A 27,495-nucleotide genomic window follows, 5' to 3' on the forward strand; every position below is an offset into this window, starting at 1 on the left:
TGCGAACTATTTTTTTTTTCATTACTGAAAATCGTCGCTAAACCAAGCTGAGTTTCTTGGAGCAGATTAATGAGGAGAGAAAGTATGTGGTGGCGGCTCAAACTATAAAATAAAGTTAGTTCATTAATGTGAGACAGATAAACCTGTTGGAAATAAAGTGATTTTTCACCTATCAAGAGCAAGCGCTTTCGTTTCTAAAGCAGAGTTCGAAACTTGCGTATACGACTGCGCTAGTTTGTGAAACACGAAAAAAAAAAGCAATCGCAAAGCACCAGAACAAGAAAACGAGACACACAGCGACCGGTGTGCCTCGTCGTTTTCTTTGTTCTAGTGTTTTAGGGTGTCGAAGTACGTTCAGAATTTCTTGTGTCTTCACTTCAGTTAGGATAACTTAACGAAGCACTAACAAAAGCTTGTGACAAGTGTCTGGCAGGTAGTTCAGGCGCTGGTACGTGCACAACAAAGATCCCTGTAATACACTTATGCTCTGCGTGTGAGACCTTTTGCTCTCTACAAGAGAGCTTATATTAATAGGCACAAAACGATAGGGAGCGTTTCTCCATCTAAAACTGTGCCACGGGTTTTACTTGTCAAGCTTACGAAGTCAAAGACGACATGGCGACAAAGTCGGCATCTCGTCTTCGGCGTAACAACTATAATAATTTAGCATACCAATGCCTACTAATAACTTATGAGCGGTGGTTAAAGAAAACAGTTGCGCCTATTTCACGACATTGAAATAAACATTTTGCATTTCTCTGCGCGAATATCTTGAGTACGTTGTAATGATTTATTTGCGAAGTTTTTATTGCCACCATTCTGTGTGAGTTTTTCTACTTGATATGGTTAAATACGTTATGGCGTAGTTTATGGCGACTACCTATGGGCTGCTTCGGCCGTTAGATAACTAGTTTTCTGCATGTGACGCCTTTCATGCAATACATAAATTTAAACTTTTCTACCTATAGTTTTTTGTCAGCGCAACATTCTTTAAGGCACATTATGCGCAGTCGTATCAATGCTTCTAAAACCGGGCGCGAAATTGTACAGGTAATCGTTTTAACGGGTACTAGCATACAGTGGTAGAACCTAAAAAGAACGCGAAATTCTCGCCTGTATACCTGTTGATTATACGACGTAATAATTTTATATGAGTAATGAAAGTCGACCCTGCGGCCTGAGACGAAGTACCAATGCCCATTACTAAATTGGTGCGCACCATGCCAAATCGCACTCTCGACCAGCAAACAGTGAATGGTGCCGCATAAAATCAGGAAGAAGCAACCTTCCTCAGCCAAGCACAAATGAATTTTAGCGCACGAAGCGATAAAATAAATTTTGATATCGAAGCTCGACTTTCTAAGGGCTGAGCAGCATGGTGGAAAGCGACGTAGTTGCGATCTAAAAATTTTATTTTTTGAAAATTCCATAAATTCCCGCGAGCACTTACAAGGCCTTCAAATGAATTAGTGCACCGTGTGCTCTAGTGTATATGGGTTGCATCTGCATTTAAACCTAGATGGAATTATCGACACCCCGTTTCAGAAACCACTGAATAGGCTTGATGAACATTAACCGCGATATAGATCCTTCCAAAAAGCTATGTAGCATTTACGCCATCGGCAGCATCCAGAAAGCCGAAATGAGTAATCCAATGACAGCGTGGCATTGGGATCAAGACGGGAACACGTGATTGCATTAAAAGAGGTCTGCCCGTAATAAATGGCGTCGAGCCGCTGGCAACTTTCTGTGGGCTTTAATTTCGCGCGACTACCAGGATACACAGAAAAGCTGCGCAGCCGGGCCTTTGGATGTGAAGGTTCTATTTTCTTTCTATATGCTGCGTTATGTATATGAGTTACAAATTATCAGTGTTTATTTATTGGCAACAGGGCGCTGCAATTTGAAGAAAAGTGATTTGCAGTTGAGTAATTGTATGAACGAAGCTAGAACGTTGACAGTTTATCGGTTTGGAGCATAATTAAAAAAAAATGCAAGACAATGTGCTTCACACATTACATTTCAGAGTCTCTCCAAAGCGTCCGGTTTCTCCTTGCACATAAACACAAGCGCTCTTTTGATTTGTTTATTTTTCATAACAAACTTCTTTCGTCCATGTTCGGGCCGGCGTACAGATCAGCAGGGCTGCAGCGTTTTCTTGTTGCGCTAGTATGTCATGCACCGGAATGCCACGCATTTTCTGTCACGGTTATGCGGTGTATCCGCCGAACGCGTCTTTTGCGTGATTGTTGTGCGCACGATATTGCACAGTGACCACCGTGAGTTCCATGCTAAAGCTGGCAATAAGCACGGTGTCCGTAAAAGGTCTTCAAGTGCGAGCTCCATGAAAATCCGCACGCCTTCCACGCCCATGCAACCATGAAGGTCAGCCCGCGGCGCGTGTGTCTTAGCCTTCCGCCGCACGCACGCTTCACAAACGTGAAGACGTAAAGAAGTCGGCCATGAAAATAATGTCCTCCGTCCTTCCCTACATACGCGGTGGGAGTCATTCGTCTCGTGCGGATGCGGGGCCGTCTTTTTGGCACGCTATGGAAGTAAGTGGGGTTGCCCGCATGCGCACAGCGCTCTCTCTACACCACGCAGCCTCGAGGCCCGTTCACATTTATCTGAACACGTAGGAAAACATCGTGTGTTGAAAACAAGCTAAGAGGGCACAATGCTTATAGGATGTGCGGAAAAGAATCCATGAATAGGCTGCAGAGGAAATAGGATATGGTTCGGAAGAAATAGAGAACGGAAATTTCTATCCTCGCTAGCTGCGTTATGGGCGAAACACTATTAGCAGCTTTAGAAAGCCACGTCTAGCTTGCTCGATCAGCCCGCGAAATGTGAAAAAATTACTCTGTACTTAATTGAGCCTGCATACTTGCATTGCCATGCTCTTTAAAGCAGAAGACATCACTACCTTATACCAAGGGAGTAATTACTCTTTAGCGTCCGCCTGACTACGGAGAAGACATACATCATTCTCAGAATATTTGCAGTTAAAAATTCACTCGGGTCCAGGGCTCCAACCCGGCACCATAGCCTGTGCGGGGCAGTAGCCGTAGCAACTAAGCAGAATAGGATGACCTCCAGGCATGACAGATCCACTCGATACGTGAACAACGTGAGGGCAACTTGTTTGAGGGAAGACTAACAACGCTAATATTCCAGCTGAAGACGATTGGCAAAAAAAGAATCCTGGTGGTTGCAAGATATACCACCTGAATGTAAGCGCGTTTTTGAAGCCCTGTTACGAAGAAATGGCAGGGATAGATTTCGTTCGCTTAATCCTGATCAAACAAACTATGGAATGAAGCTATATTACAACTACGATTGGCAGTTCTCACAAAGGCGATGAAAAAAAAAAGCAGTTACCGCCAGCCTGCAGTGCCAACATAACTGTAGATCAGTGAAAAGGACAAATAGTTCTACCGTCAAAACAGACTACAGTTACACAGTGACAAATCTGGCACTCAGTAACCAACATTCTCATATGAAAATCGATTTTAATTTGTTTTTATCGGAGGCTCTTCGCAAGACTTCAGCCTTCTTGAGACCTCCCTCCAGCTTTGGGTAAGAAGACATGAACCAGCTGGAGAGATATCAAGCAGACAAGCTTGGTGAATTAAAATCAATAGAACATTCTCAAAATGGCACTACTACAACAGGGCGGGCGATGCCATTCCACAACCCTTTTACTGCACACACGCGCCATCCTTTACCTCTCCTGTATTTATTAAAGTCTCTCCTCCTCCTCCTTTATGCAAAAAATAGTGCCATAAATATATTTGCAGAATTATTTCTCCGAATGTAAAGAAGCAAAACTGTGGCATGCCGAAAAATATAAGCTGAGTTTGAAACAAATAAAGGTCAACTTGCAGCAAGAGCCCGTCGATTTAATGAACAGAAAGCCAAAGTCATATCGGCATCTTTAAACGCTCTTCTCTGTGGAATTTTTACCACTCCTGTTGTTGAAAATTTCCGCCATCTTCGAACAGTTACCAAACAGAACATGAACAGCGAAAAGCGTCCAAATGTGGAGCTCAGACAAGGAGAGCCGCTGTGCACATTTCGCAAATAACGTGCGACCTTTCGAAATCGAAAAGAGGGCATGGATACGGGTGGTTAGCTCCCGAAATTTTGCCTCTCAGCGCAGCGGGGATTCATACCCGGTCATCAAGGATAGTATCGCCTGCGTGAGAATCGCGCCATTAATCAAATGCTGCCTACGCGGCGTAGATTCGTGCGGGCCATCTCTGTGCTACAGCAAGGCTTTAGAGACCAAGCTAACTGCCAGGGAACGACTCACTGAAACGGGTCCTTGTTTCAACTGAACAAGCAGATCGAGGAGGTAACTTCTGCCTTTTTCAAACTAGGGCGCCATGCCATGTGGCTCATCATCAGTTCATTTCCTTTAAGCCTTATAATGCTTTTTTTAGAAACATTCCGAAACTGATTCCTGCGCATTAGGTTCCCTGAACTACTCGAACAAGTTCCTTCGACAGCTCCGCTCCGGATTTGCCCGCGGATTGGCACTTCTTACTTTATCAGTCGCTCTCGGAGAACGGCTGACACAATGATAAAAGAAGCCAGGTAATTAAAGTTGCGAAAGGTGTAAGAAAAACTTGGCAGCAGTCAGCACACAGTAGGAAACTGGCTATAATGGACATCACGCAGCGGCCTTAAATGAACAGCAACTTTAGTGCACAGGCACGTGCTGCTCATTTAGTTATTTCGCTCCGAACACTCATCAAGATTAGTCAATATCGATGCAATCGATGCAGTCCCCCTGTTCAGATTTTCGGACGCAATGCTAAGGATTTAAAGGGCGAAATTCAAGATTCATTATTCACATATCCAACTGCAGCAATTAAATATATAAGCTTGGGCAAATTTAAAGGAGTATGAAGCGGTCTTGAAAACAGCTGGTAAATGTGTACAGTGCGCAGAAAGAATGGTTGTGAGCATTCGCCCAAAGTATGAGTCCTCGAAATGAAGGCAGCGATTATTTTTTAAAAAGAGTGATTTTTTTAAAAATTCGCAGTTCGAATGATCGTCGCGTAGTGACGGATTCTGGGACTTATTTTCAAGGATGCATACGTTTCGAATCGGTGATGTCATGGCGAGCGACAGGGAACCCGGAGCTGCTATTCGCTGCAAGAATGACCTCTACAAAAGCATGCATGGCTACACTTCCGCTAGGGACAGTCGTATGCTCTGCGGATACCTCCGCGGCCGCCTGGTGCGGCCGGATTGAAGGCGAGGGTTATCGGCGAGCCTGCTGCACCGCCCCCCATCCGCCCGTGAGTCCGCCGATGAGTCTTTGCTCCAATCGCCGGCGTTTAGAAGCGGGTTTATAACCAGGTCATACTTTTAAGGTTCGAAGCCCATAGTGGTGGTCACTTGCACGCCTTGAGATCCGTTTCCATGACACGCTCGCAATAATAGCGATGAAAGATACACAAGCGACTGCGCCGACGGGCGGGTAAGCGGATGTGGCCACTGTAAGTAAACGGAAATAAACGTATTCAAGGGCGAAGCGCAGTATCAACCTGTTTTCTTTCTTTTTTTTCCCCGCTAGAGTGTAGGAGTTGCGTTGGAAGATGAGGTGCGCCATATTTAATCACCGGCATCTTCGGTGTTAATGAGGCTATTAAAAAAACCTTGCGGTGGTGTTACGAGTGATTGAATACCTGTCGCTCATCTGTATTGCTTAAGCTCGACCAATATCGTTATGGGTTGAAAAAAATCCGCGCCACGGTTACGAAAATTTAAGGCTAAATTAAGCGACAGATGGTGCACAACTGGAATATAGTTAGCTCGTCAGTCGAAGATGGCCCTTGCCGCGTAGGGCCTCAAGACGCCTGTGGCAATGCCGTGATGCTGTGGCGAAACCACAGGCCATCGCACAACAGCTGTAATCAAACAGGTTGTCACGGAATTGCTGGCCGAGTGCTTTTTTGGCTACTACGGCTCTTGTTTGCCTCCAGGTTCCGACGCCTCGTAGCTTCGGCTTGTGCGGCGTGCACTGTGGGGTCTGAACTCCGACGCCTTTTGGCCTCGCACCCTGCAGCACGAAGTGGGAGGCAGGATCTCGCCTCTCTATTTCCCGGTCTGGAGCACGTCGTAACGAGGGGCTAAGTAATGTGGGGGGCGGTTGCCTGCCGCCTAGGCAAAAAAGTTCAGAAACCAGCTACCCGGGCCCCCCCCCCCCCTTTTTTTGCAAAAAGAAGTCGAAGAAGTGCATTGTGAGAATGGGAGCGCCCTCCAAATCACCTTAAAGCCCTCTCCAAGGGAGACCCTGGCCATTAGTCCGCCCCTCGTCGTGACGCTTTCGCGTGCCGCGCAGTAGAAGGCAGCCTGCGCGCAAGCCGTCATACGTGCGTACTTCCTCGCATCTCTGCGTGATGGAGAGATCGCCGAGGCCGGGATCTCGCGGTTTGAAGCCCTAACTACTCTCGCTGTAAACTTGTTCTGGCAGTAAGGGGCTTGTCTTTTCGAGAATTGGAAGCATGAAAACCGAACTTTCTCACGCGTAGCGCATACGTCGCATCTAAAACCAACATAACACAACATCCTAACCGCACATCAAATGACGTGCCAGGCAAGCTGCTTGTACTTGAATATGCCTACATATCTCTCGTTCGCAAGCAGCTGAATTCCTTAATCGCAGCGACATCTGCTTGTAGACAGGAAACTGTTATAATCAGGCTACTTTATTTTTTAAACCGATAGCATTTAGGTTGTCGGCTCACAAAAACTTTCCTGCTTCTCGGTCACAAAATTTCCTGATTGGTCGAAAAAGTGCACGTGACCTCGTGACGTCATCGCAACCTACCCTCGGTGGCACGAGCCAGTTAATGATTGGTCGAGAGAGGTCGCGTGAACTTGCGACGTCCTCACAAGCTGGCCACCATGGCGTGTGGCAATCTGCCCATAGGGTTGTCAGCTACCTGCCCCCCATGGCAAGAGGCAATGAAATTGACTTACATAAATTCAATGCACTTGCAACCTGCCCACCGTGACGCTGCGCATGAGCCTTACGGATGCTCGGAAAGAGCAACTTGGGTCTCACTAGCTCCAGCAGGGGCTGTGTTTGAAACAGTGCGCCAGTAGTGGTATGAAGACTGCCCGCGATCTATGAACGTAATTGAGACGGTCGTGACATCATCAACACCACGTGACCACCAATGGACTAATTCTAGGGCGCCGCCAGATTTGAAAATAAGAGAACTCTCAAAATTCGGAACTTGGCCCAGCCTTCAAAATATTGGAGGCCCCAGAAAATGAATTAAAGTGGATTAGTGGGTATAATAGAATAAATTAAGGTGGATTAATGTGTCGGATTAGTATAATTCTTTGGATAATCCAATGAAAGGGACTCCGACATCAGAAGGTGATGACTCAGCCATTCTATACAAGGACACTGGAACCAGTTCCAAGTGGAGTTTTGGCGGGAAAATGGCAAGCAGATCATGAGACACTCACTGTAGAAACCATAGCAGGTAGCCTAAAAGTTATCCCGTTTTCTTCTTTAAGAATGTGGTTAACAAGGCCCCCATGTTTTAATTTGCAGCTCAGTGAAGGAAAGAGATTTACTCTGTGGCTTTTATTTCCGCGAACAAGCATTGCTTGCAACTCAGCTTTTTTCAGTTGTACTTCAATTTTAATATTGAAAGCCAAATAAATTGGTAGCGTCGAAGACTGTTATGAAGTCTTTGTGAAGGGGCAGACTAGGGTACGTTCTGATTGAAGATACCGGAGGTTTAAGTGAACATTTTCAAAGATTTTCAAAGATAGGTTTCTTGGGGTAAAAATATGGCTCTTGCACCATACTATTACCAGTGTTGGTGGACACCAGAAAACCGATCAATCGCCTTAAGTAGTAAACTGGTTAACTAATTTTTAATACTTAACTTTTAACTAATAGAGTTAGGCGCCTGGCTGAAATTAGATATTTGTAGCCGATCTTTATTAATAGCGATATCAGTGTATAGAATTTGGAAAACGTGATTACCCTCGCCGCTGTGGCTCGACAAAATTCGGCTGCATCATGCGAAAATACGTGCGCTTTCGAAAGCATGCAGGCAAACCAACCCTTCCAGTGCACGTAACTAGTCGAAAAAGCAAGTTTTGTCAAGTCCGAGTGGCGAGAGTGATGGCGTTTTCGAAATTCTAAAAACTGATCAGGTTATTACTAACGACCGGCTACAAATCTCCAACTAGGCGCCTAACCCTACAAGAAAAATGTTAATTATTAAAAATTAGTTAAACAGCTTAGTACTTAAGACGATTCGCCTCTTTTCTGGTTGTCCACCAACACCGGTAATACTATGCCACAAAAGCCGTTTTTTTTACCCGAAAAAGTCTATTTCTGAAAATTTTTGAAAGTGTTCGCTGAAACACCGGGTGTTTGGAACAAAGCTACATAGCTAGCGCGCCATTTATAGAGCACACGTTAACTACTGGAAGCAAAGACTCGGGCAAGCAAGCCGTTTAACGAAGGTTGTTTTAGTAACAACATTAAAGTAATGTAACAATTATATATAGTAACAACAATAAAAAAGAAAAGATGAAGGGACGAATATTGATCGTTCTCTCTGGAGGGGATTAATGAGTAGAGGCTCACTTGAATAGTTTGCGAAGAAATTTGTCCGTAGGTTTCTAAGTGGATTTAGATGCAGTACTGGAAGAGGATAGTGTTAATGTTTTTTTTTTAAGTTAATTGTTTTAGGTGAGCAAAACTTTTTTTTTCTCTCATCTCTTACAGAGGCGCTGAAGATCTAGAACTGCTCGATCAGTATCAGACATGGCTCTGACAATCTTTTACTCAACGTCGATACAGGAAAAATGAAGTCAAATCCTTAAGGAAGAGCCTGCCTTTGCAGGATGGCTGTTGATCATGTGGCAGGATGAGCAGAAAAGCTGAAGACATGGATAGGCGCACGCCTTGTTTCCTGTACGGTCTCCGCTGCTTTTCTGTTCGGATAATCCTATTACATGCTAAATCCTTCCGGGCTTCAGAACAACATGGTCGTGTGCGATGAAGTGAAGAGATCCGAAATTATTCCTAACGCTTAGCGTTCGCTATCATACAACTAAATAGCAGCGCGTCCGTGTTCTCCGCTTTCTCTCTCGCCGATATACGCAGCGACGGCTGCCGGGAGCAGAGCCGCCAACCTCGAGCTCAACAAGTGAAAGCAATTTGGTACCGCATTAGCGGAACCGGTGAAGCCGAAACGAAAGCCAGCGTACGAACAAAATTTGAGAAAAAGGAGAAGACGGGACAAGCGTAATTCAGAATAGTTTTCGGATGGAAAGTTTCATGGCTTATACTTTTTTACCCTCACCAGAAAAAGGCCACTTTCTGCCGTTGCATTAAAAGTCGGCCAAGTGAAAGCTGAATTTTCACTGCATGTTCTTGAGACAAAAAGCGTTTTTAAGAGGAATATCAAGTTAGCTTAAGCTCTTCTTTCTCCTGATGTTAGGTTGCTCTAGCCTGAGTAGGTCTCGAGCGTGGGCAGCAGAGCAACGCTGATGCCACGAATGCGAGCGAGACAATACTGAGGGAGGAATTTAATTGCGGTGGTTTTCTGTCATCTGCAGGAGCGAATGTGAGCTGTCCTCTGCTCATCCGGCCAAATACCAAGAAACGGCCGAGAGGGAGCTCTCTGCTGCGTGCCTTGTGTACCTCGGCGCAGCAATATTCGTAGCCATCGCAGCCCACAAAAGAGGCACAGGACAGATATGGCTCGAACGAGCCTAGGCGCTTTCATCCCACGTTGTCACCGTTCTGAACGATAGCATAAGGGAGAGAGCGAGCTTTACGGGCTCGGAACGACCGGGCTTGCGCAGGATGTCATGCGAGGAGTCGTAAATTGGGTTATAAAGATATATGAGCACAAATATAAATAAAATTGGTGCCATCTCTTGATACTCGTGTCTGTAATAGTGCTGACGTAAAACAAAGAACGATAATATAGTAGATGAGCCTTCACATAATAGAACATTATCTTATGTGCTGTCCAGTGTACAACGCGGTAAGGTGTGTGCTGTTCGCTTCTCTCATGTATACAGAAGCCCTTCACAGTTCCCTTCAGGACATTGTCTACCCGCGGGAAAACAGTCGTGTAGAAAGGAAGTTTCACGACTTCTTTTAAAATTCCTCCAGGACTCGGATCTGGACTCTGATGGTGACAGCAGGAGCTGACTATTGACTGTTATGGGTGATTGTGTGCATAGCGTTGTAGATTAGCCAGGTCTCAATTATGTACCTGATTTGTGGACCTTATTTAAAATTTAATTGTCGCTACGGTCGAGCAAATTGCAGGCAGCATCAGCAAGGCTTATGCCACCTGTAGCTTGAAATAACCTCAACCTCCACAGGTACAGAAATTCGCAGAGAAGCAGAGTGTAATTTCTGGAGCGGTTACATGTTGCCACGAGACCGTCTTCATAAAATGGTCTTCTTTGGCAATCTATGCAGCCTGCTAAACCGCACAACGTAGTAACCTTCAGCTGACAAGACATCTGGGTAAAACCACACACTCTACTCTGTAGCGTTTGTTTTCTTAATGATCATCCTTGGCTACCCAGTTACCTGAGTACAGCTATGAAGGGTTCCCTTTTCTACACATGCTAGCAGGCTATTAATTTTCCTTAAAACGACGATGACTTACTGCGGCAAAACCTATCCAAGACGAGTAGAGTGGTCCATTAAGGCGTGCCAGATTAAAACATTTTGCTATTTCAACAATGCTCATGGCGCTTACTGCACAGTAAAGAGACAAAATATATGGACACAGTATACCTACACGAACGCAAAATGAAGCGAATATCTTTCACTGTTCATATACGTGTCATGAACATGCACGATTTAGGAAGGCCATTGCGACGTTTTTGCAACCACACGCGAATAAACTTTATCCACGTGCGGTGTGCCGCTGAACAATGCATGCTTTGAGGCTTCTAACTTCGTTCCAGATTACCTGTGCATCAGCGGTTTCAATATTTCCATGTGCATCGCCATTACTGCTAGTACCGGATCTGCACTGCTTCTGCGGGATCTTTCCGTTTTCTTACCCTGTACGCTTGTGTGCACCGTCCGGAATTCGCCTAGCATTACGTCCCGCCTGTCACCCAAATAACATATAGTAGACAATGTGAAGTTTTGAGAGCTGCAGGAGGGAGGGAGGGGTGGGGGGCAGGGGAGATTTATAGGCAACATTTAAGAGAGCTGGCTGATGGGAAGGGGTGCTTTAATGTACAAAATACACTTTTTTAAAAAGTTTATTCGAAGAAAAAGAATAGAGAAAGTCTTGTTCTTCGGTGGAGTATTGTTCACGCAGGATGAATAAGTTTACACGAATGTGGCGCTACAAGGAGCAACTAAAAAACGATATTACGAGCTATAGATGTCGACACTGAAGTGGTGCTTCTTGCAGCGTCAAAAACGTATCTTAGAATGGGGTATTAAACAATCTGTACATTTTTTCTCTGCCTTTATTGATTAACTAGAAGCAGGAGCAGCTGCTAAATTTACGAAAAAGGCTCTTCAGTCATTTTTATGAGCAGCAGCTGACTGTTCTTTATGTGTATTGAAAATTTTGTTATGTCCTTGTTCCCTTTCTTTTCTTTTCTGTGTTTCAATGTATCATTTTATACAGCCCTAATGTCGCACCTTCCAGCATAAATAAGAATGAACCAGTTTCAATTAGGATTACGTTCCACTATTTAATCTACGTATGAGTGAATACTGTTCGGAGTGCATGTCAAGACTCATGCCCTATACTTACGCGCATTAGAATTAAATTTTTTATCGCCAGAAGCAAATTCGCCCTAGTAGTTGTTTTCTTTTAACTAATATCTTAAGTAAAGGCTTATTCATGAAATGAATAAGGTTGAATAAGGATGAATAAATAGTAGGATGGAAACTTGGGCGAGTTGGTATAGGTGAATAGTGAGCGGAAGAGCACAGCCGGACGAAAGACAGACGAAAAAAAAACACAGACGAGCGCTGACTCGTAACTACATTTTTTTTATATAAAAAAACCACATAACTATAGCAACAGTCAACGAGACCCAACAACTCACCCGCACATGTTCAGAGTAACGATCTAAAAATCCGCATCATCAGTTCATGTCACAACATTTATATAATAAACCCAGAAAACACCAAAAAGAAACAATAACATATCATGTATTGTCAAGAAAAGCAACTTATCTACTTACTAACAGTAATGACGGCTGACTAACGCACTCTTTTCGTTTCGGAATAAGAAAAGCCTCCATTAACTCTCGCATTCTCTGATTTCTGTGATGAAATAAAATTCTAGTGTGCGTGAGTAATTGTCTGCATACTTTCTTGTTTTTCGCTTTGCAATTCTTACAGTGCTCCTTCTGTCGGGAACAGTTTGATTCGGAGAGTGACCTAAGGTGTTCACTAAGTCGAACAATGGTACATCGGCCGGTCTGTCCTAAGGTCTGTCCTACTTTTTTTACACGATAGAGGGAGCTCATACACCACTCAACACGCGCATTCCACACATCTTATTGTATGCGACACATGACAGTGAAAAGGTCTATTTTTTTCCTATGCTCTCGAGTCTTTTCCTTATCATTAGACACAGCCTCACCCGCCCCTCCCCCAACTTGTGCGGTTCATGTTCACGTCAAAATGTCCTGCCACTTTTTTCAGCTTGTGAGCTTTTCGGTGCACGTACGAAATTACTGCCTTTTTTTGTATTTCATATCACCTTTTGCATTTGAGAGCACTTCCCGTACGGCCTGCAATAATTTTTCGCAAGTTGCTTAAGTTACTAACTTGGGAAAGCCTGCGGCTTCTAATCTACGCACACGTAACAGAACAGTATCTGCTAACTAGTGCCCCGAGGAAAATCTAACACTGGGTTCTGGGACATCGGTGAGTACATTCAACCGATGTGGACACCCTTAAAAAGCAGCTTTAAACTCAAAACTGGAGAGCGCTCTTTGAAGGCATCTCAAAAGTGAAGGACAAACCTTTATCAGATTCTGATAAACATATGGGATATCACTGATTCGTGTATCAAAACTGTCCCTGTCAACCAAAACTAAGAAATGCATATCTCGAAATATGTATTCCAAGTCCTCTAATCTTATTATTGATTACCCTGTCTACCAGAGCAAGGAAAATATTGCTGAGGGACGGTGCCACCTTCGAAAGCATACGTATGCCCTTGCTTGTTCATAGACCTCCGCTCGCCAGCCTACGTATGTTGACTCCAAATAAAAAGTCAGAAGCTCAGGAAAAGCATAGATAGAAACACTGCACTGACCCACAAACCTTGTTTTGTCATTCCCTTCATCTATGCAATTGCGTACAGCTTTCAACATGCCTTTGTGGGACAGAGAATAATACAGGTCCAGTATATCGACGCTGAAGCCGGAACACCTCCCTGAATTTTCTTGCCTCAAGAACTAGACACGCATATCTGCATGATTCAGCATATCTCAGCATTCAGAATATCTGCATTGTCGCTAAAATATGTGGTTTGCTTAATAAAAAATGTAGTTGCCAGTCGGCACTCGTTTGTGTTGTTTCATTATTCGGTTTATAGTTCGTCCTACTGCGCTGTTCCACCCAACAACATAGTTCTCTTAGCCGGGGTTCGGTGCATGACTTCGTGGTAATTGCGTCCTCTTCACCTTTAATCTTTTCAATTGAATTTTCTGCATCAAAAAACCGATTCCGACATTTAGCCTAGTGAAAGCAGCAAACAGAATCCAACGAAAGTCTCAAAACATGGCCACGGCAGCGTGTTACGTAACACACCTTTTAAGCTTGGCCGTCAACCTCTACTCATCTTGGGGATCCTACCGAAAGAGAGCTGTAAACAATTTTATGCTGGAACGTTGTCCTGGCCTCGTAACTAAGGCTTTGCTTTCCTCATATCTGTGCAATTATTAAGATCCTTTAACATGCCGTTACTATACGCCACTGCCACTCCTGTTAGGTGCTATATCGGCATATGGCGGTTGCAGTTAAGGCGGTAACGGCAATGGTAGCGCGGTAACGACACGTGCAAACGATGTATCTTCAAACATTACAGTGCAATCCGTGCATTCTTACGGTGACGTCTGGAAGAACCGCACAGACACCATGTCAAGGAAAGCGCTAATACATTTCCTTTTATGTGCGCAGCCTAAGCGCCCCTCCCCCTTTCTCCTTCTATATTCCCGGCTTTGGACCGAACTGTTGCCGTTGAGCTTCCTGCGGCTGCCGTCATCTCGCAGCGACCCTCGGTTCACGCTCATCCAAGGGTGCGCAAAGACGCGGCTACAGCTCCGATCCTGATAAAAAAGCGGGCCACCCCATCTGAGGTCAACAACCAGCTTCTTCCTAAGAGGGCAAACAACACTCCCGCCATTGCAGGGGGAGCAAGGAAGAATCGGAGCGCGTCGGCTAATGACGCGAACGTGTCAAAACGCCTGGCCTGGTCGCTCTTGCAGGCCGCCCTGCTGAAGCCCGCTCGAGGTTCTGCTCGACCAGTGGAGGCCAAATCCAGCCGCACGACATTGCACGGCGCATGTCCCAACCAAGAACAAGGAACGCCTTCGTGTCGGCGAGAGCACCCCGCACGCTCTTCTCTCTCCTTGCCGCGCTCGATCTGACCTCCTTTTGAGCATCCCTGCGTTGCGCACTCGGAGGGGCGAAAAATGTTCTTTTCTCATCATGCAGAAGATTGGCCAGGAGAATATCATTTATCCCTTTTTTTAATTTTTTTTTTCACTGGCACCATTAACCACCCCGATCGTATAACATGTTTCATGCAAAAGAGTGTTTCAAGCGCATGCAGAGCTCAATACAAAACTTTTGGACTCCTATGCTTAAGGAACGGTGCTGATACCTGCACATTAGGACATGTCTGATACTTTGTGCATCTACGTACTCGTTTTGTTTCCCAATACTCGTACTTGCACTAATGGTACATGTGCTAGTGCCTTTTCTCCTCATTCTCTGATGCATTGTTGACATTTGCACAGCGTTTCAAATCGCCTGCAATGGAAACTCTACAGCGAGGAGCAGCGACATTTTCGATCTCTCCACCGGGTCCTGAGGCAACTCTAAGTTCACTACGTGTGATCATGAGCATGGTTCATTCCGCATGATTTTACAGAAAAGAAAAAAAAGCTAGGGTAAGGTACACATGGTCGAGAACTTCTCTTAGTTGAAATCGGGAAGCGATTGTGTTTGGGCTATACTTCGATATCTCCGTCACTGACTTGAGCCTTCAGAGCGTATGTTATCTGCCTGACGAGAAAGCATCTGAGGCCGGAAAAGAGTCAGAGCAAACTCAATCGGTGCACATGTGTGGCCCTGACATTGGTCAAGCCCGAAGCTCATAAAAAAATCAAGGGGCGCTTTACGCCAATATGCTCTGCTGGCCGCTCCGAACGTTCCTGGGTAACAAAAGAGCAGTATTATTCTTCCGATTGCACCTTCCGCGTCGTTCGCCTGGGCGTAATTCTTTGAACGTGCCGATTGCTTGAGAACAGAAACACCTGTTGCACCGTTAGCTCTCAGGCGACCTATAATTAAGGCCCTTCGTTTTCAGGTAAAACCCGATTTCAGCTCATTCTTGTACCCCGGCTTAAGCCCGATTTCTCCCCGAAACTCTAGTTTGCTAGTGCACAAAGCTGAATGGGAGACATAGGAACTAGCGAATGTCTTTTGTTTAATTTAGAGTGGTGTTTTCAGTTACTTGTTGATTTAAAACTTCTTTTACCGTTTGTTATCCATGGTGGAGCTTAAACCCCTGATATGTTCGAAAGCTAGCTTTCCAGGGTAGCGGCCGGAGCAAAATGATTGAGCGCACGTCTCTTTTGCATAAATGTACTAAATGCTACTTTCGGTGCTGACATCAAGCGTCAGTGCTGTTGCGCGTTTAAAACGGCCGCTGCGCTAAGATTCTGACTGAGTGTTTTCCCACTGTGCAAATCTCGTCAGAGAGGAGAAAGCCCTGCACTTGAGGGGTGGTAACTAACGCGACGAAATAATGGCAGGGAATGAGAAAACAGTATCTTGGTGTGTCTTGCAATTTCTTGTGTGGTAATTAAAATGCTGATGAAAAAAGCATTTTAGTTCCTGAACAAGAACGAACGCTTGTAGTGAAATATTTCGGACGCAAAGAATGGCTCGATAAGACCCGAATTGAGAAATTTTTCATTAAATGCTCCATCTTTACCCGAATTCGACGTCAAAAATTAGCGCCCGATTTTTACTCCCCCAAATTCCGGAGAAATAGAATCCGAAAACAAAGGACTCTACAGGCTATGAATCATCACGTTATCTCCGCATAGTTTCAAATAATCTTTTGTGTTTGGCTGCATGCTCGACCGTTTGACGAAAATGAGAAAATTAGGCTATAGAAACAGTAAACGTCTGCGAACTACAAGACAACATGGGTATCTCAGTCAGGCTACAAAACCTGAAACAATTTCATAAAGGCAAAAACGTTTAAAACTCAATTTTTCAGTAAGTACGCCGCAAGTTAAGAGTTCTAGAATGTATCCGCGGCGTTGACAGACACCTTCCTGGCCTTTCTCACTATATATTACTGACGCTTTGGAGCCATACAGCCAGCACAGTAATCTTACAGTGGATTAAGAACTCTGGACGCGTTATGCAGCCATTAATTGTTTAATGACCCAACAGAGTTGAAAACGTAGAATGAAAGCTAGTTTAATACCGTGCTTGGGGACGCACAGAAGAGACAACTGAGAAGATTGACTACGGCAGCTAAACCTCCTTTGCTATTGCACTGTCGAATAGAATGCTCAGGTACTACTCGAGCGTGAAATGTACAGGGCTGCTCTAAACTTCCCAGGCCACAGGGTCTGCCTTTCATCGGCATATACTCGCACTTGAGATGCCGATCAAGTTATCAAGGTTCTAAGAAGTTAGACCAATACTTCTACTCTGTACAGATATTTTGAGCTTGGAGAATGTCCTAACTGCCTTACTATACTGCTCAAAAGCAGACCCTGTGGCCTGGGTACTTCTGGCTGACATACTAGAAACAGGCATTTTCCACCTCTGAAATGGGTGAACCAATGTGCTGATGACAAATTTCAACCAATAATATGGTTGCTCTCCTAGACGAAGCTGCATCCATTCGGAATACCTTTGCACTTTCCGTCCAATTCGCAACATATCCAAGGACCAAAGATCAGGAGACATATTTTTTACATCAACCACGAGCTACTCTGGCAAAAACAAGACGAGATACGTAGTTTTCTTTGAAGTTACAGTGATGGTTTTTCGTCTCCGTGAAAGACTAAAAAAAGACACTATCGCCAGGCATCTATTCATTGTCGCCCAAGAGGTGCGAACTATCCGCTGATGCTCCAGAGACTCACTAGGACTCACTAATAACTGACTCAAACAGGCACTTTAACTTACAAAGGTGCCCGCTAGAACAAAGATATCTACGCCTGTCTGTTATATAAAGACCCGTATGTCTATTTAGGCGTATTTTTCGCACATCAAACTTATTTGCAAAATGTATATTGCAAACTCTGCTGCTTGCCTGAGCGCAACATTTACTTATAACGCATGCAGCGCTTATATTCACAGCGTTTTCGAAGCAAAATATTCTACAAGAACCCGTGGTCCGGTAAGATTTACCAAGCGCTTTCTGGCATAAAACAAGAAATTTTTTTGCTGAAAAAAGCCGCACACAGCCAAATAACGCCCTTGTGTGCATACTCCTATGCTCTTGCCCTCATTTAAAGTCAACGGAAATATCCAGGCAAGACAACCATCGTAGTGACGGTCAGTCAAACTAAATTAAATTCTAGTATCTCCCGGCAGAGCCTCGGAAACGACCAGCGTCGGCCTACTTGTTTACTCCATATGCTCGTATTCCAACCACACGAGCAATATTTTTCTCAGTCTCCCGTCTTCTTTTTCTTTGCTGGGCATGCCATAGCTTTGTTGCTTCGTGTCCTGCAGTGCATTCTTCTTCTCTATATTCCCGTTGAGGCTCCTCCCGCGGCCAAGGCCCCTCAACTGAAACTGCCAAGATTCCTTTAAAGTCTGCGGCATCCATTCATGCAGAATGCGGCATCTCGGCGCACATGCTCACTGCGCACAGTAATTGTTCCTCGGCTTCGTGCGTCATGGCGAAGCGCCCAGCGTCCGGGCAACCCGACGGCCTCCAGGGAACAGCATCGCTTACAGAACGAGTTTTCTTGGGAGCGGGAAATGAATCTGTCTCGGCGTCTGCACTTCCGAGTCCGATCAAGGGACGCGCACGCGGCGCAGCTGCCCATCGGTCGGCCGCGTCCGTCGGCGGCTCTTTTCTTATGCATTGCTCCGGGCTCATGTGCATCAGTCGAAATAGAACGAAGCCAGCCAGCTTCGTGGAACACAGCTCGGCTAACTTTATCTGAGGTACAAAGATCTTTGGAAGAAAGAGGAATAACAAGTAGGCAGAAGCAGAACCGATAAAGGTCGTGTTCGTTTTCAGAGACGACAAGCAGTAGGGCCTGCGCATCTTCTTTTGCGTCTTATTGTGTGAGTGAATTTGCCGGGATTCTATAAAGAAAAGAATAACGCTAGCGACAGAGCAAACACTGTTCGAACGAGAAAACAAGCGAACCCTGAACGCGGAGAAATCGGTGATTTACATGAGGCAAAGTGGAAATGCGCCTGCTTCCATGATATTACGATTGTATAACCATCTGTGTTCCTCAGTAAATGCTATAGCAGGCGTGGACCAGTTTTATTTAAGTGCCCAGCTGATGTCACATTCTCATAGGATAATGGTCGAACATGCTTTAAATATAACATAATTAATGTAACGAAATCAACGACCAAATCATGTCTGCAGTCCATGTCACAAAAGTCTTGCAATGTTGAGGAACACTGAAATGACGTCGGGAAATCATAACGACACAGATTCAGCTTTGAAAAATGTAGCACGTAGCGCGGGTTCTCTGCGCCTTCGTCTCTGAGTTACGTCTTTCTCTGCAATTAATTTAAGCCATAATTATCGCTTTCTAACTTCACTAACTATTAATTCTCCTCCGGACGCCTGTTTAGGTGCTGATGTACAAAGCGCCGAACATAAGCCGGACTCGAAATTGGGCGATGGTTTGGTCTGCCACATAGTCCGTTAGTATGCGTGGGCATCTGTACGGGAGGTGGTAGATAGGGTAACATTTCTACGTGTGTGCAACATTGGAAATTTTATATTTATTAGTCAACATTACCTATAGCTTTCATAACGTATCGCAGCTCAAGTTCAGCGGAATGCAATTGAGGGAGAGTTTGCAGCAAAGCTCAGTACTTTTGTACTTTTGTTAAGTGAAGTACTAAGCCCAGATTCTGAGCTTGAAATAAACGAATGACCGGAGTCCTCACATGCCGGGAGAAAATTTTCTTTTCTAGAAACGCAAGCCTTATTCTGGTCAACTCAGTAAACTTCTTGTGCTTTGGTTTCCGACTACAACACAGGGTGACTGTGACGAAGATATCCAAATATGCTTCGGTGAAGGAACATATTGTGTTCCACGCTTCTGCAATGAAAATGAATGCCCGAGGAAGTATCGTACCTGTATTCCTGTGCGGTCTGTTGTGCAGTGACAACATGCAAGTGGACTGAATAAGTAATGATGTTGAATTTTAATAGCACAAGGCCAGCTTGACGCTTAAAAGGAGAATATAGCACCAAACAAATGTATCCAAATCATTGTCACGTAATTGGAGTGCAACTGGCATTATGGTCGTAAGATCCGTATGGTAATCTCGTAATAAAAGAAGAAATTAAAGCAAAATTTCAGAGCGGTTCGCCAATCAAAGCCAAGAGTTTACCTCCTCGCAGAGCATAATTAATGCTGCTTGGTGCCCCTGAAACACACAGCGCGTTCCTTTCACTTTAGTGTGTCCTTTGAGCCCAGCGAGGCGAACACTATTAAAGGATAGAACTCCTGCTTTCGTGGCATTTGCGGGACATAGTAAGTGCGTTGGCTGCAATTATGAAGTTCACAAACCAGTTGTCCATTCCAGAAAACATGCAGTATACTTGTCCCGTTAGCGACTTGCGTTGAAACAGTTGGCCATGTTTCACCCGTACAAAAGGGAAAAAAATAAAGCTTTGCACAACCGATGCCCATGGAGGCGTCTACCTTGCATCCTGTGCCCCTGGCTTGTCACAACCGTAGCCTTACGTGCCATATACGACTGAACTTGTTCGTCTGTGGCATTAATAAAAACCAGTGCAGTGGCGGTGAACTTGCTATCGCATTATTTCGTTCCCCGGTCTTTCCTTTATGCACGTGCGATAACGTGAGAACCGCGCAGGCTGTCTGCTTTTGCGTGTGCAAGCAACGTCGCGTAGATGCCTGCCTGCGTTGCCCAAGAGACCTCATTAGGAGAAGTGAAACGAATACATAAGTGCAGATCAAGTCTCTGGCTTAAAGTCCAGTAGGGATGTAGCGTCGTGTCCAAACAAAAACATTAATGATGTTTATCTTGAGTGGAGCACGTTGCGCACGCTTAAATCAGTGAAAGGAAAGATATATGACTCTCTAATATTGGGTTGTGCAGCTCCTGCATTATGATTTTCAGATGTTTAACGCACTAAGCTAATGTATAATCACTAAACGCTCTGAGGCTGAAACCTCATCACAGCTCTACAAAAGCACGTTTCTTTTATATTCTTTCGAAAGAAAACCCACCAACTTAGATTTTCGTCATCGCATACGTTCTAATGTAGTGCAGATGTTTGCGAACGGCTTTGCAGTAAAGACTATTCCTTTCTTGTTTTTTTAACAGCCTGAACTTGACCATAGGCTTCGTTGTAAGACAGCGGTTATTACCAGGCCAAACGCCCACTTTTGTACACTCCACAAAAAAGTATCTTTCGCTGATCAGCGGCCATTACGCCGCCGCTACTTGGTTTTTAGCGAGACGCGGCAAATTCCATTAATCCCGACTAGCTGCGAGCGGTACGTGCGAGTGTAATAGCATTATACGCCAAAGCGTGCGCGATCCAGAGGAGAAGGGCACATTAAAAACCTCGCTAATTGATGCTGCTCGATACAACAGGGAGTTCAGGAAAACGTTACCGAAATAAGCGGACCTCAGCCGTGCGCTTCTGACAGCGTCAGAAAGGGCCCATAATATATTTGCAATAACTGTTTTCGTTATTTTCGCGAAAAGTGATGACCACGCCAATCAGGAAGCCACTTAATATAGAGCCTATCCGGAGGCTGTACCCGCTTCCGGTAAGCACTACGACGTATGTGGAGCGTACATGGCCGTCTAGGCAGAAATCACTAGCGGTGAAGCGTTCCCGTTTCACTCTGCCGTATTTAAGTTCAACCTTGAACGATAAGCGAACAGTTTTTTTCCCTTGTTTTGTGGAAAAACGAAAGACCTATGTTTAAGGCAAGAAATGGGAGGGTCAAACAAAAGAGCAGTACAAGACCGGCGACTGCAAGCTGTCACGGATGCCTTGCATTCCTTCCCTGTGTCCCTGAACTTGCCTAGAGACGCGTTCCGCGATAATTTCCAGCAGGAATGTCCCTTACTTCATTGTGCCCTGCCGTGAGTTGTTGATGGTGTACTTCGAGATGGTTAGGTCGCTAGTACCGCCTCTCATACCGTGCAAAAACCTTGGCCAGGATGATCAGCTTTCGTGCGAGTTCTTGAGTACAATGCGCGGCGAACAAGAAAAAAAAGCACTTTGATACAGCACTCCTTTCTGCTTGCCGTATTTCTCGCGAAAGTGCCGCCTTAGACAAGCCAGCAAGATAGGATGTGCTTATATTGAGAAAGATTTCACGGGCAGTACTACGCGTAGTAAAAAGTATCGAAGTTTTCGAAACTTCACAGCTTTCATAGCCCATAAAACGTGTATACTAGGCGGTTCATTCGTGCTTTTAAACGTAAATTGCTTTCTGCTCGCATTCCGGGCAAACTCAAGACGAACATCACCTGGAACTGGAGAATGTGCAGCCAAAACTATGGTAAGCATCCCGAACTTTTCCGCCAGAATGGCAGGAAGCAGAAGAAAACTTTTGGCACATGCTTGTAAGCCCTCAGGAGGATTCGAAACAGCGCTGACACAAACGAACAAGCTCCGTTCTCCAATGCTTTCAGATCACTCAGTCATCGCCGCAGCCTGTCACACTACGCATTCTAACTGCATGCATCTCGAGCCCTTTGCTTTAAATCGTGGTCTGCGTTGTCTCTAATTGATAAGTTTTGCGTTTCAAAATTTTATTTGCCAGGCTGCCGCCATGGCCTCGCGACTGAGCCCGTTCAGTGAAGAGCAGAAAGGGTCGTTTATGTCGCCATCGGTGGTTTTATCCAGCCGCAGACGATGATGCTTGTAAAGTAGTTTCTCCAACTTTGAAATTGAAAAATAAAAATAAAGATGCTTGTAAACTATTTTTATTAGCGACGCCAGTTCTAGCTCTCTTTACCAAAAATAGCACATTTTTGCTGTCTTTGACACACAAATTTTCGGCCGCCGCGGTGGCTCAGTGGTTATGGCGCTCGGCTGATGACCCGAAAGACACGGGTTCGAACCCTGCCGCGGCGGTCGAATTTCGATGGAGGCGAAATTCTAGAGGACCGTGTACTTTGCAAGGTCAGTGCACGTGAAAGGACCCCAGGCGGTTGAAATTTCCGGAGCCCTTCACTACGGCGTCCCTCATAGCCCGAGTCGCTTTGGGACTTCACACCCGCATAAGCCATAAACAAACTTTCCTTCAATAACGAACCATAATTTGCATCTCGCGCATTATTACGCACGCCATATAAGTATGAATCAGCTAGGTTGGCTCCTGCGCGCCCAAGTTCCACCACTCCCGAGAAAACTGCCGCGGATACCAACGCGGTCTTGAAGAACCAGAGTTTGCTACAGCGTGACCGCGCATAATTCGCTATGCTCATATGCATCTAGAATAATTCAGCGTCTAAACCAAGTGGGTTTAACGTGAAAAAAAAAACGGGTATACCTAAAGGTGCTGGTGTTGCACTTTCGACCTAATGGTGGATTGAAGTGTAATATCTCGGATCTCCAAATTTTATGTACCAACACTACAAATTACCAAATGGCGAAATATTGACATGCCAAAGCCTCCAAGATGTAAACCGAGATTTGTACGAAGGCAGCCAGGTAAAACTGGAACACAGAACTAAGCTAGCTGACAAGCATGCTTTTATATCATCCCACTTCATTACTTATCGGCTCGAGTTTCATAGACAGCCCGTGGCCAACGTCACGTCTGTATTGTAGCGAATAGTTCTAGCGAGACACTGTGTCCAGTCTCTACCGCGCCGTATTTCATTGCTGTATCACACCCACTGTCCCAAAGCGCAACCTTAGTGGCTTTAGTGTGGCATAATTTGTGGTGTAAGTTTAGCCAGGCTTGAATGTTCCACTGCTCCAAAGGAAAGAGGCGTTACCAGATAGTTATCTTTAGTTTTTTCTGTGCGGCAACATTTTTTTGTAAAAATACAGTGTTTTAGGGTCTTCAAAGTTTCTGGATATCATGCATTTCGATAGGAGAACGCTGTATTGAGAAAAAGTGTGCCTCCATTACTTCTGTAAAATTTCAACTTTGTTAATCTTATATGCTGCAAGTTTTATTGAGACAGCAGATTTCAGTGCATATTTATTATTATAGCGAATGGTGCACCAAGTACGCGAAGCATGTTAAAGTCGTCTATGCTAATGCCAATTTGTAAACGTCACCGAAGTTACCGCTGAGTGGGAAATAGTACCAATAACAAAGAAAACTCCGCTGCTTATAAAGAACTGCGCAAAGAGACAAAAAACGAAAGAAGAGATACTACAAGCGCTGACTCTCAACTGAGCGTTTCGTCACAAAATGCAAAATATGTACATCTCTCCCCAAAAAGTTGCGCGCAAAACAACGAAACAAAGGAAATCACTCAGGCACGTCCACATATGTCGACTCACTTTCATGCAGGACATCTGATGGGCCACTAATGGGCGTGAGCTTGTTCTTACTGATATGAAAGGCCTCCGCCACTTCCCTTGTCAACTGATTACGATGATGGAACAGAATTGTTGCTTGATCAAGAAAAAGCTCACACCTACGCCGTTCACTATGGAGAACTTGCGCTGAAGTTTGCGGTGCCGATTGCAGCGCCATAACACACTGCCTAGCGAGAAGAGCAAGCAGTTTTGGGTAGTACTAATAGTACTTTTTCGCGCCACCTTCAGGCGCTTATAGGCGTGAGCCTCCGCGCTCTGTCGAAGGCGCACGTGCCGTGCGTCAGCTATCTGGGCCACGTCGAGAGAAGCTAGGCAATGAATGCTGTCAGCCAAACGCGGGTATCTAATCGCGCAGAATGTGTTCTCGCGTTTGCAGCGGCCGAAGCGGCTGACAAAAGCAGTTTTGAGTCACCGAATGGAACAATTGCAGTGCCATCTTATCAGCGCAGGTTCCCCATAGCGCTTTGCTAGATCTGAAGAAGATGGTTCGTACAAAGATCAGTTATGCTCCTGCAAGCACACATTTAAGCGCAAGCCAGTTTGTCCGATATACGTCTGGCCCCAGGCGAATGAATTTTTGCAGACGGCCGCTTTTTCACAGTCTGGCTTTTTGGACGTGTTGCATAGTCGATAAACAATCTACAGCGAAGCAGGAGATGAGGACGCAGAAACGGAGACGAGCAGCACGATCTCTAACTTTCATCAAAATTTATTCTTCTCGCAAACAAATTTATACGCAAGAATATGACTTGTTATCACAAGTGCGAACATGATTAATGTCATAGATACGCGAGCTGTTTATCAGGAATATGTGACAAACCTCTTTATCACGTATGAATATCAAATTTTTCTTTGCTGTGGAACCCAAAATATCGGCTAAACATGGAGACACGTCAGTGAGTGGCTAATATAACCAGGTCGCAACGTTAGCAGCGGGCGAAGATGATCACTTGTCGATCACATTCTTTCTTGTGACTGAGAGAACTGAGCCATTCGTTGAGAAATGTGTTGGGATAGAAAAAACCAATGGTCGAATAAAAAAAGAAATAACTGAAGCTTGAAATATACATAGATCAGGAAGCACATGCGGAAACGCTTCATCCATATTCTTATGTGATAAAGGGCTCACGTATCTAAGAGACCAGTCCTGTTCGCCCCTGTGTCAACATGTCGTGTTCTGGCCTATAAATGTGGTTCTTGAGAAGAATCAAAATTGTTCAAAGTTATCGCTCGTGCGGTTTGTCTTCGTTTCTGCGTCCTCGTCTTCTGCTGCTCTAGTTTGTCGCTTTTTTATATGTGATATACTGAATTTCATGGTTCACTGAACTCTCCTTCAACCTATCGCTCACAACATTATTGGAGCGTTTATCGACCGTTGCACAGATTATGCCAACCTTTTTCAGGGCAGGAAAAAATATGTTAACACCGGGCCTATATTCCATATTTTTGAGCGGACAGGAACAATGGACATAAAAAAAGAATTATTACCTTTTGATTTTTCTGCTTCTGTTCTGTAATCGTGGGTTATAATCCATTTGGCATCTTTAACTTTCTTAAGCACCTTGTTCCAGGCGAGAGATAAGACGTCCTCAAGACGTCCTGTGGAAAGCCAGCCATCCTTAATCTGCTAACCTGTTCAGAGAGACTCTCATATTTTGAGTCGGCACATGACTTGTGCAGAGATGGGCCCAGGCAAGCCACACCAATGCTATATTTCACAATTTGCAAACGCCCTACTGAAAATTTGCGACGGGCTTCATCGATCTCGCGAAAAACAGCCAGTACACTCAAACCTGTCTGAAACGAAGTTTGGTGTCTTTTGAACTGCAAACAGCGATCGATGTGCGTTTCGAACGTGAACATAACTCAAGATTATTTTCTTGAAATATTCAGGATACACACAATCCATCTAGCGAAATCGTCTCCCTATAAGTACCAGATAATAATCGACGTATATGAAAACCAGTTCAGAAAGGCCACTCAAATTCTTACCCATGCACCCATCCCGCATAGAAAGGAAGATATTTTTAAGGACTGGAACTAGTTTTGAACCAGTACATACGCCCGTTTTTTTATAATAAACAAACGGTCATTCCAGCCAACAAAGGTAGAAGCGCGATAAAAAGATAACAGCTCTAAAAAAAACAAAGTGAAATACTAAACAAAGCGCTCTGCATCATCATCCGCTATACAGTAACCACAAACTTCAAGAGGCTATCATGCGGGACGAAATAGTAAAGGTCTTTAATGCAAAAATGAACGCACAGACACCTTCAAGGTTCTGGTGAAGCAACAACAGCCAAGGAACTTGGCCTCTTATATGGGTCCATCAGTGTAAGCTCCTGTGACGACCCCCCATAATGCGCAGGTCCACACGGGACGGAGAGGCAAAGAGACACCGTATGGCTCAGTTTAAACAAACAGATATATTCAATAATTATACATGATGATGATTATACATCAGGGGCTGGAGTGTCCGAGCTTACGTGCCGACGACTTCATGGGGACGATGGAGGGGCTCCGGAGTTGAGCTCGAACGGTTGCTGGCAGAAGCTGCACGCCGTCGGGCTTCGGCGCTGAAGGCCCCCTTGGCGAACGATGTCGTCCTGAGCGTTCCTTCTTCCGTACTCCTTGTCGATTTTTATATCCTCTTATCCCCACATTCCCTAGGGTGAGGACGCTCACGCCGGAGTGGGAGGGGCCTAGGGTTTTTACTTGGGCGCACAAACACACCACCGCACTTATGGTCTCGCCCCCGTCACGTGTTGAGTCCGAGGGAAAGAAGGTTGTCGTTGAGGTAGCATCGGCTGTGGTAGACGGTCTCTGGCCCGCTGACGGTTCCCGCGGGTCACCGACCTCCGTTCTCCATCAAATGACACTCGCCACTCAAGGCCGGAACGCGAGGTCACTAAAAGGCCTGGAAAGTGGTCCCTTGTCCTGGGATGTGCTCGGGAGGGTTGGTGATGATGCCCGCCGTCTTGTCACGGGGCCAGGCCCGCCGAAACGAGGCCCCTTTGTCCCCGGCACGGTCACGGCAATTGGGGAAGATAACGCCCGTCTCCCCGCGGCGGCGGCGGTGGCGGCGTTCGACACGTGCCGACACTATGGAAAGGGGGTCCGGTTGTGCTTAAACCCCTTCGTTTTGGTCGTTCACTCTCAACGAGTATGGCTCGGTAATTGGACGCAGCTGTCACCTGGGTCTTTTCCGTGCGGTCCATGGCGGCAGGCCCGAAAGCAATCCCACTCAAGTTGCTTGCAGCCATATACAGTAGAAACATGTGTGCTGGCTGCTTCCAAAACGAGACCGGCTGTCGCCGATCTCCTCTCTTCCAGCTGAATTGTTTTCCCTTGAGTGCTTTTGCCGCCACTGGGGCTCCGTCTACGCTGCGCCGTCGAACGCGGACCCTCGTAGCACACACAAGGAACGTCACACTCCTCTAGGTGCTTTTGCAGAAATCCTGAAGCAACA

The 27,495-nt window shown here is 45.3% G+C and overlaps 2 protein-coding genes across 3 annotated transcripts in view; one reads left to right on the forward strand and one right to left on the reverse strand.

The window, feature by feature from the left end:
• Positions 1-24,348, reverse strand: part of LOC144114182 (uncharacterized) — a 208,048-nt gene extending 183,700 nt beyond the window's left edge. The window contains exon 1 of one of the 2 annotated variants that reach the window (XM_077647760.1): positions 23,988-24,348. In XM_077647760.1, the coding sequence (XP_077503886.1) occupies positions 23,988-24,002 (15 nt within the window). In that variant the 5' untranslated portion in view covers positions 24,003-24,348. The remainder of the gene's footprint in view (positions 1-23,987) is intronic. The other variant, XM_077647761.1, reaches the window with a different exon arrangement.
• The window catches only part of LOC144114181 (thyrotropin-releasing hormone receptor-like), a 297,562-nt gene that overhangs the window by 1,402 nt on the left and 268,665 nt on the right, over positions 1-27,495 (forward strand). The gene's annotated exons all lie outside the window — the stretch shown is intronic.

Source organism: Amblyomma americanum, chromosome 1, assembly GCF_052857255.1.
Source record: "Amblyomma americanum isolate KBUSLIRL-KWMA chromosome 1, ASM5285725v1, whole genome shotgun sequence".
Lineage (NCBI taxonomy): Eukaryota > Metazoa > Arthropoda > Arachnida > Ixodida > Ixodidae > Amblyomma > Amblyomma americanum.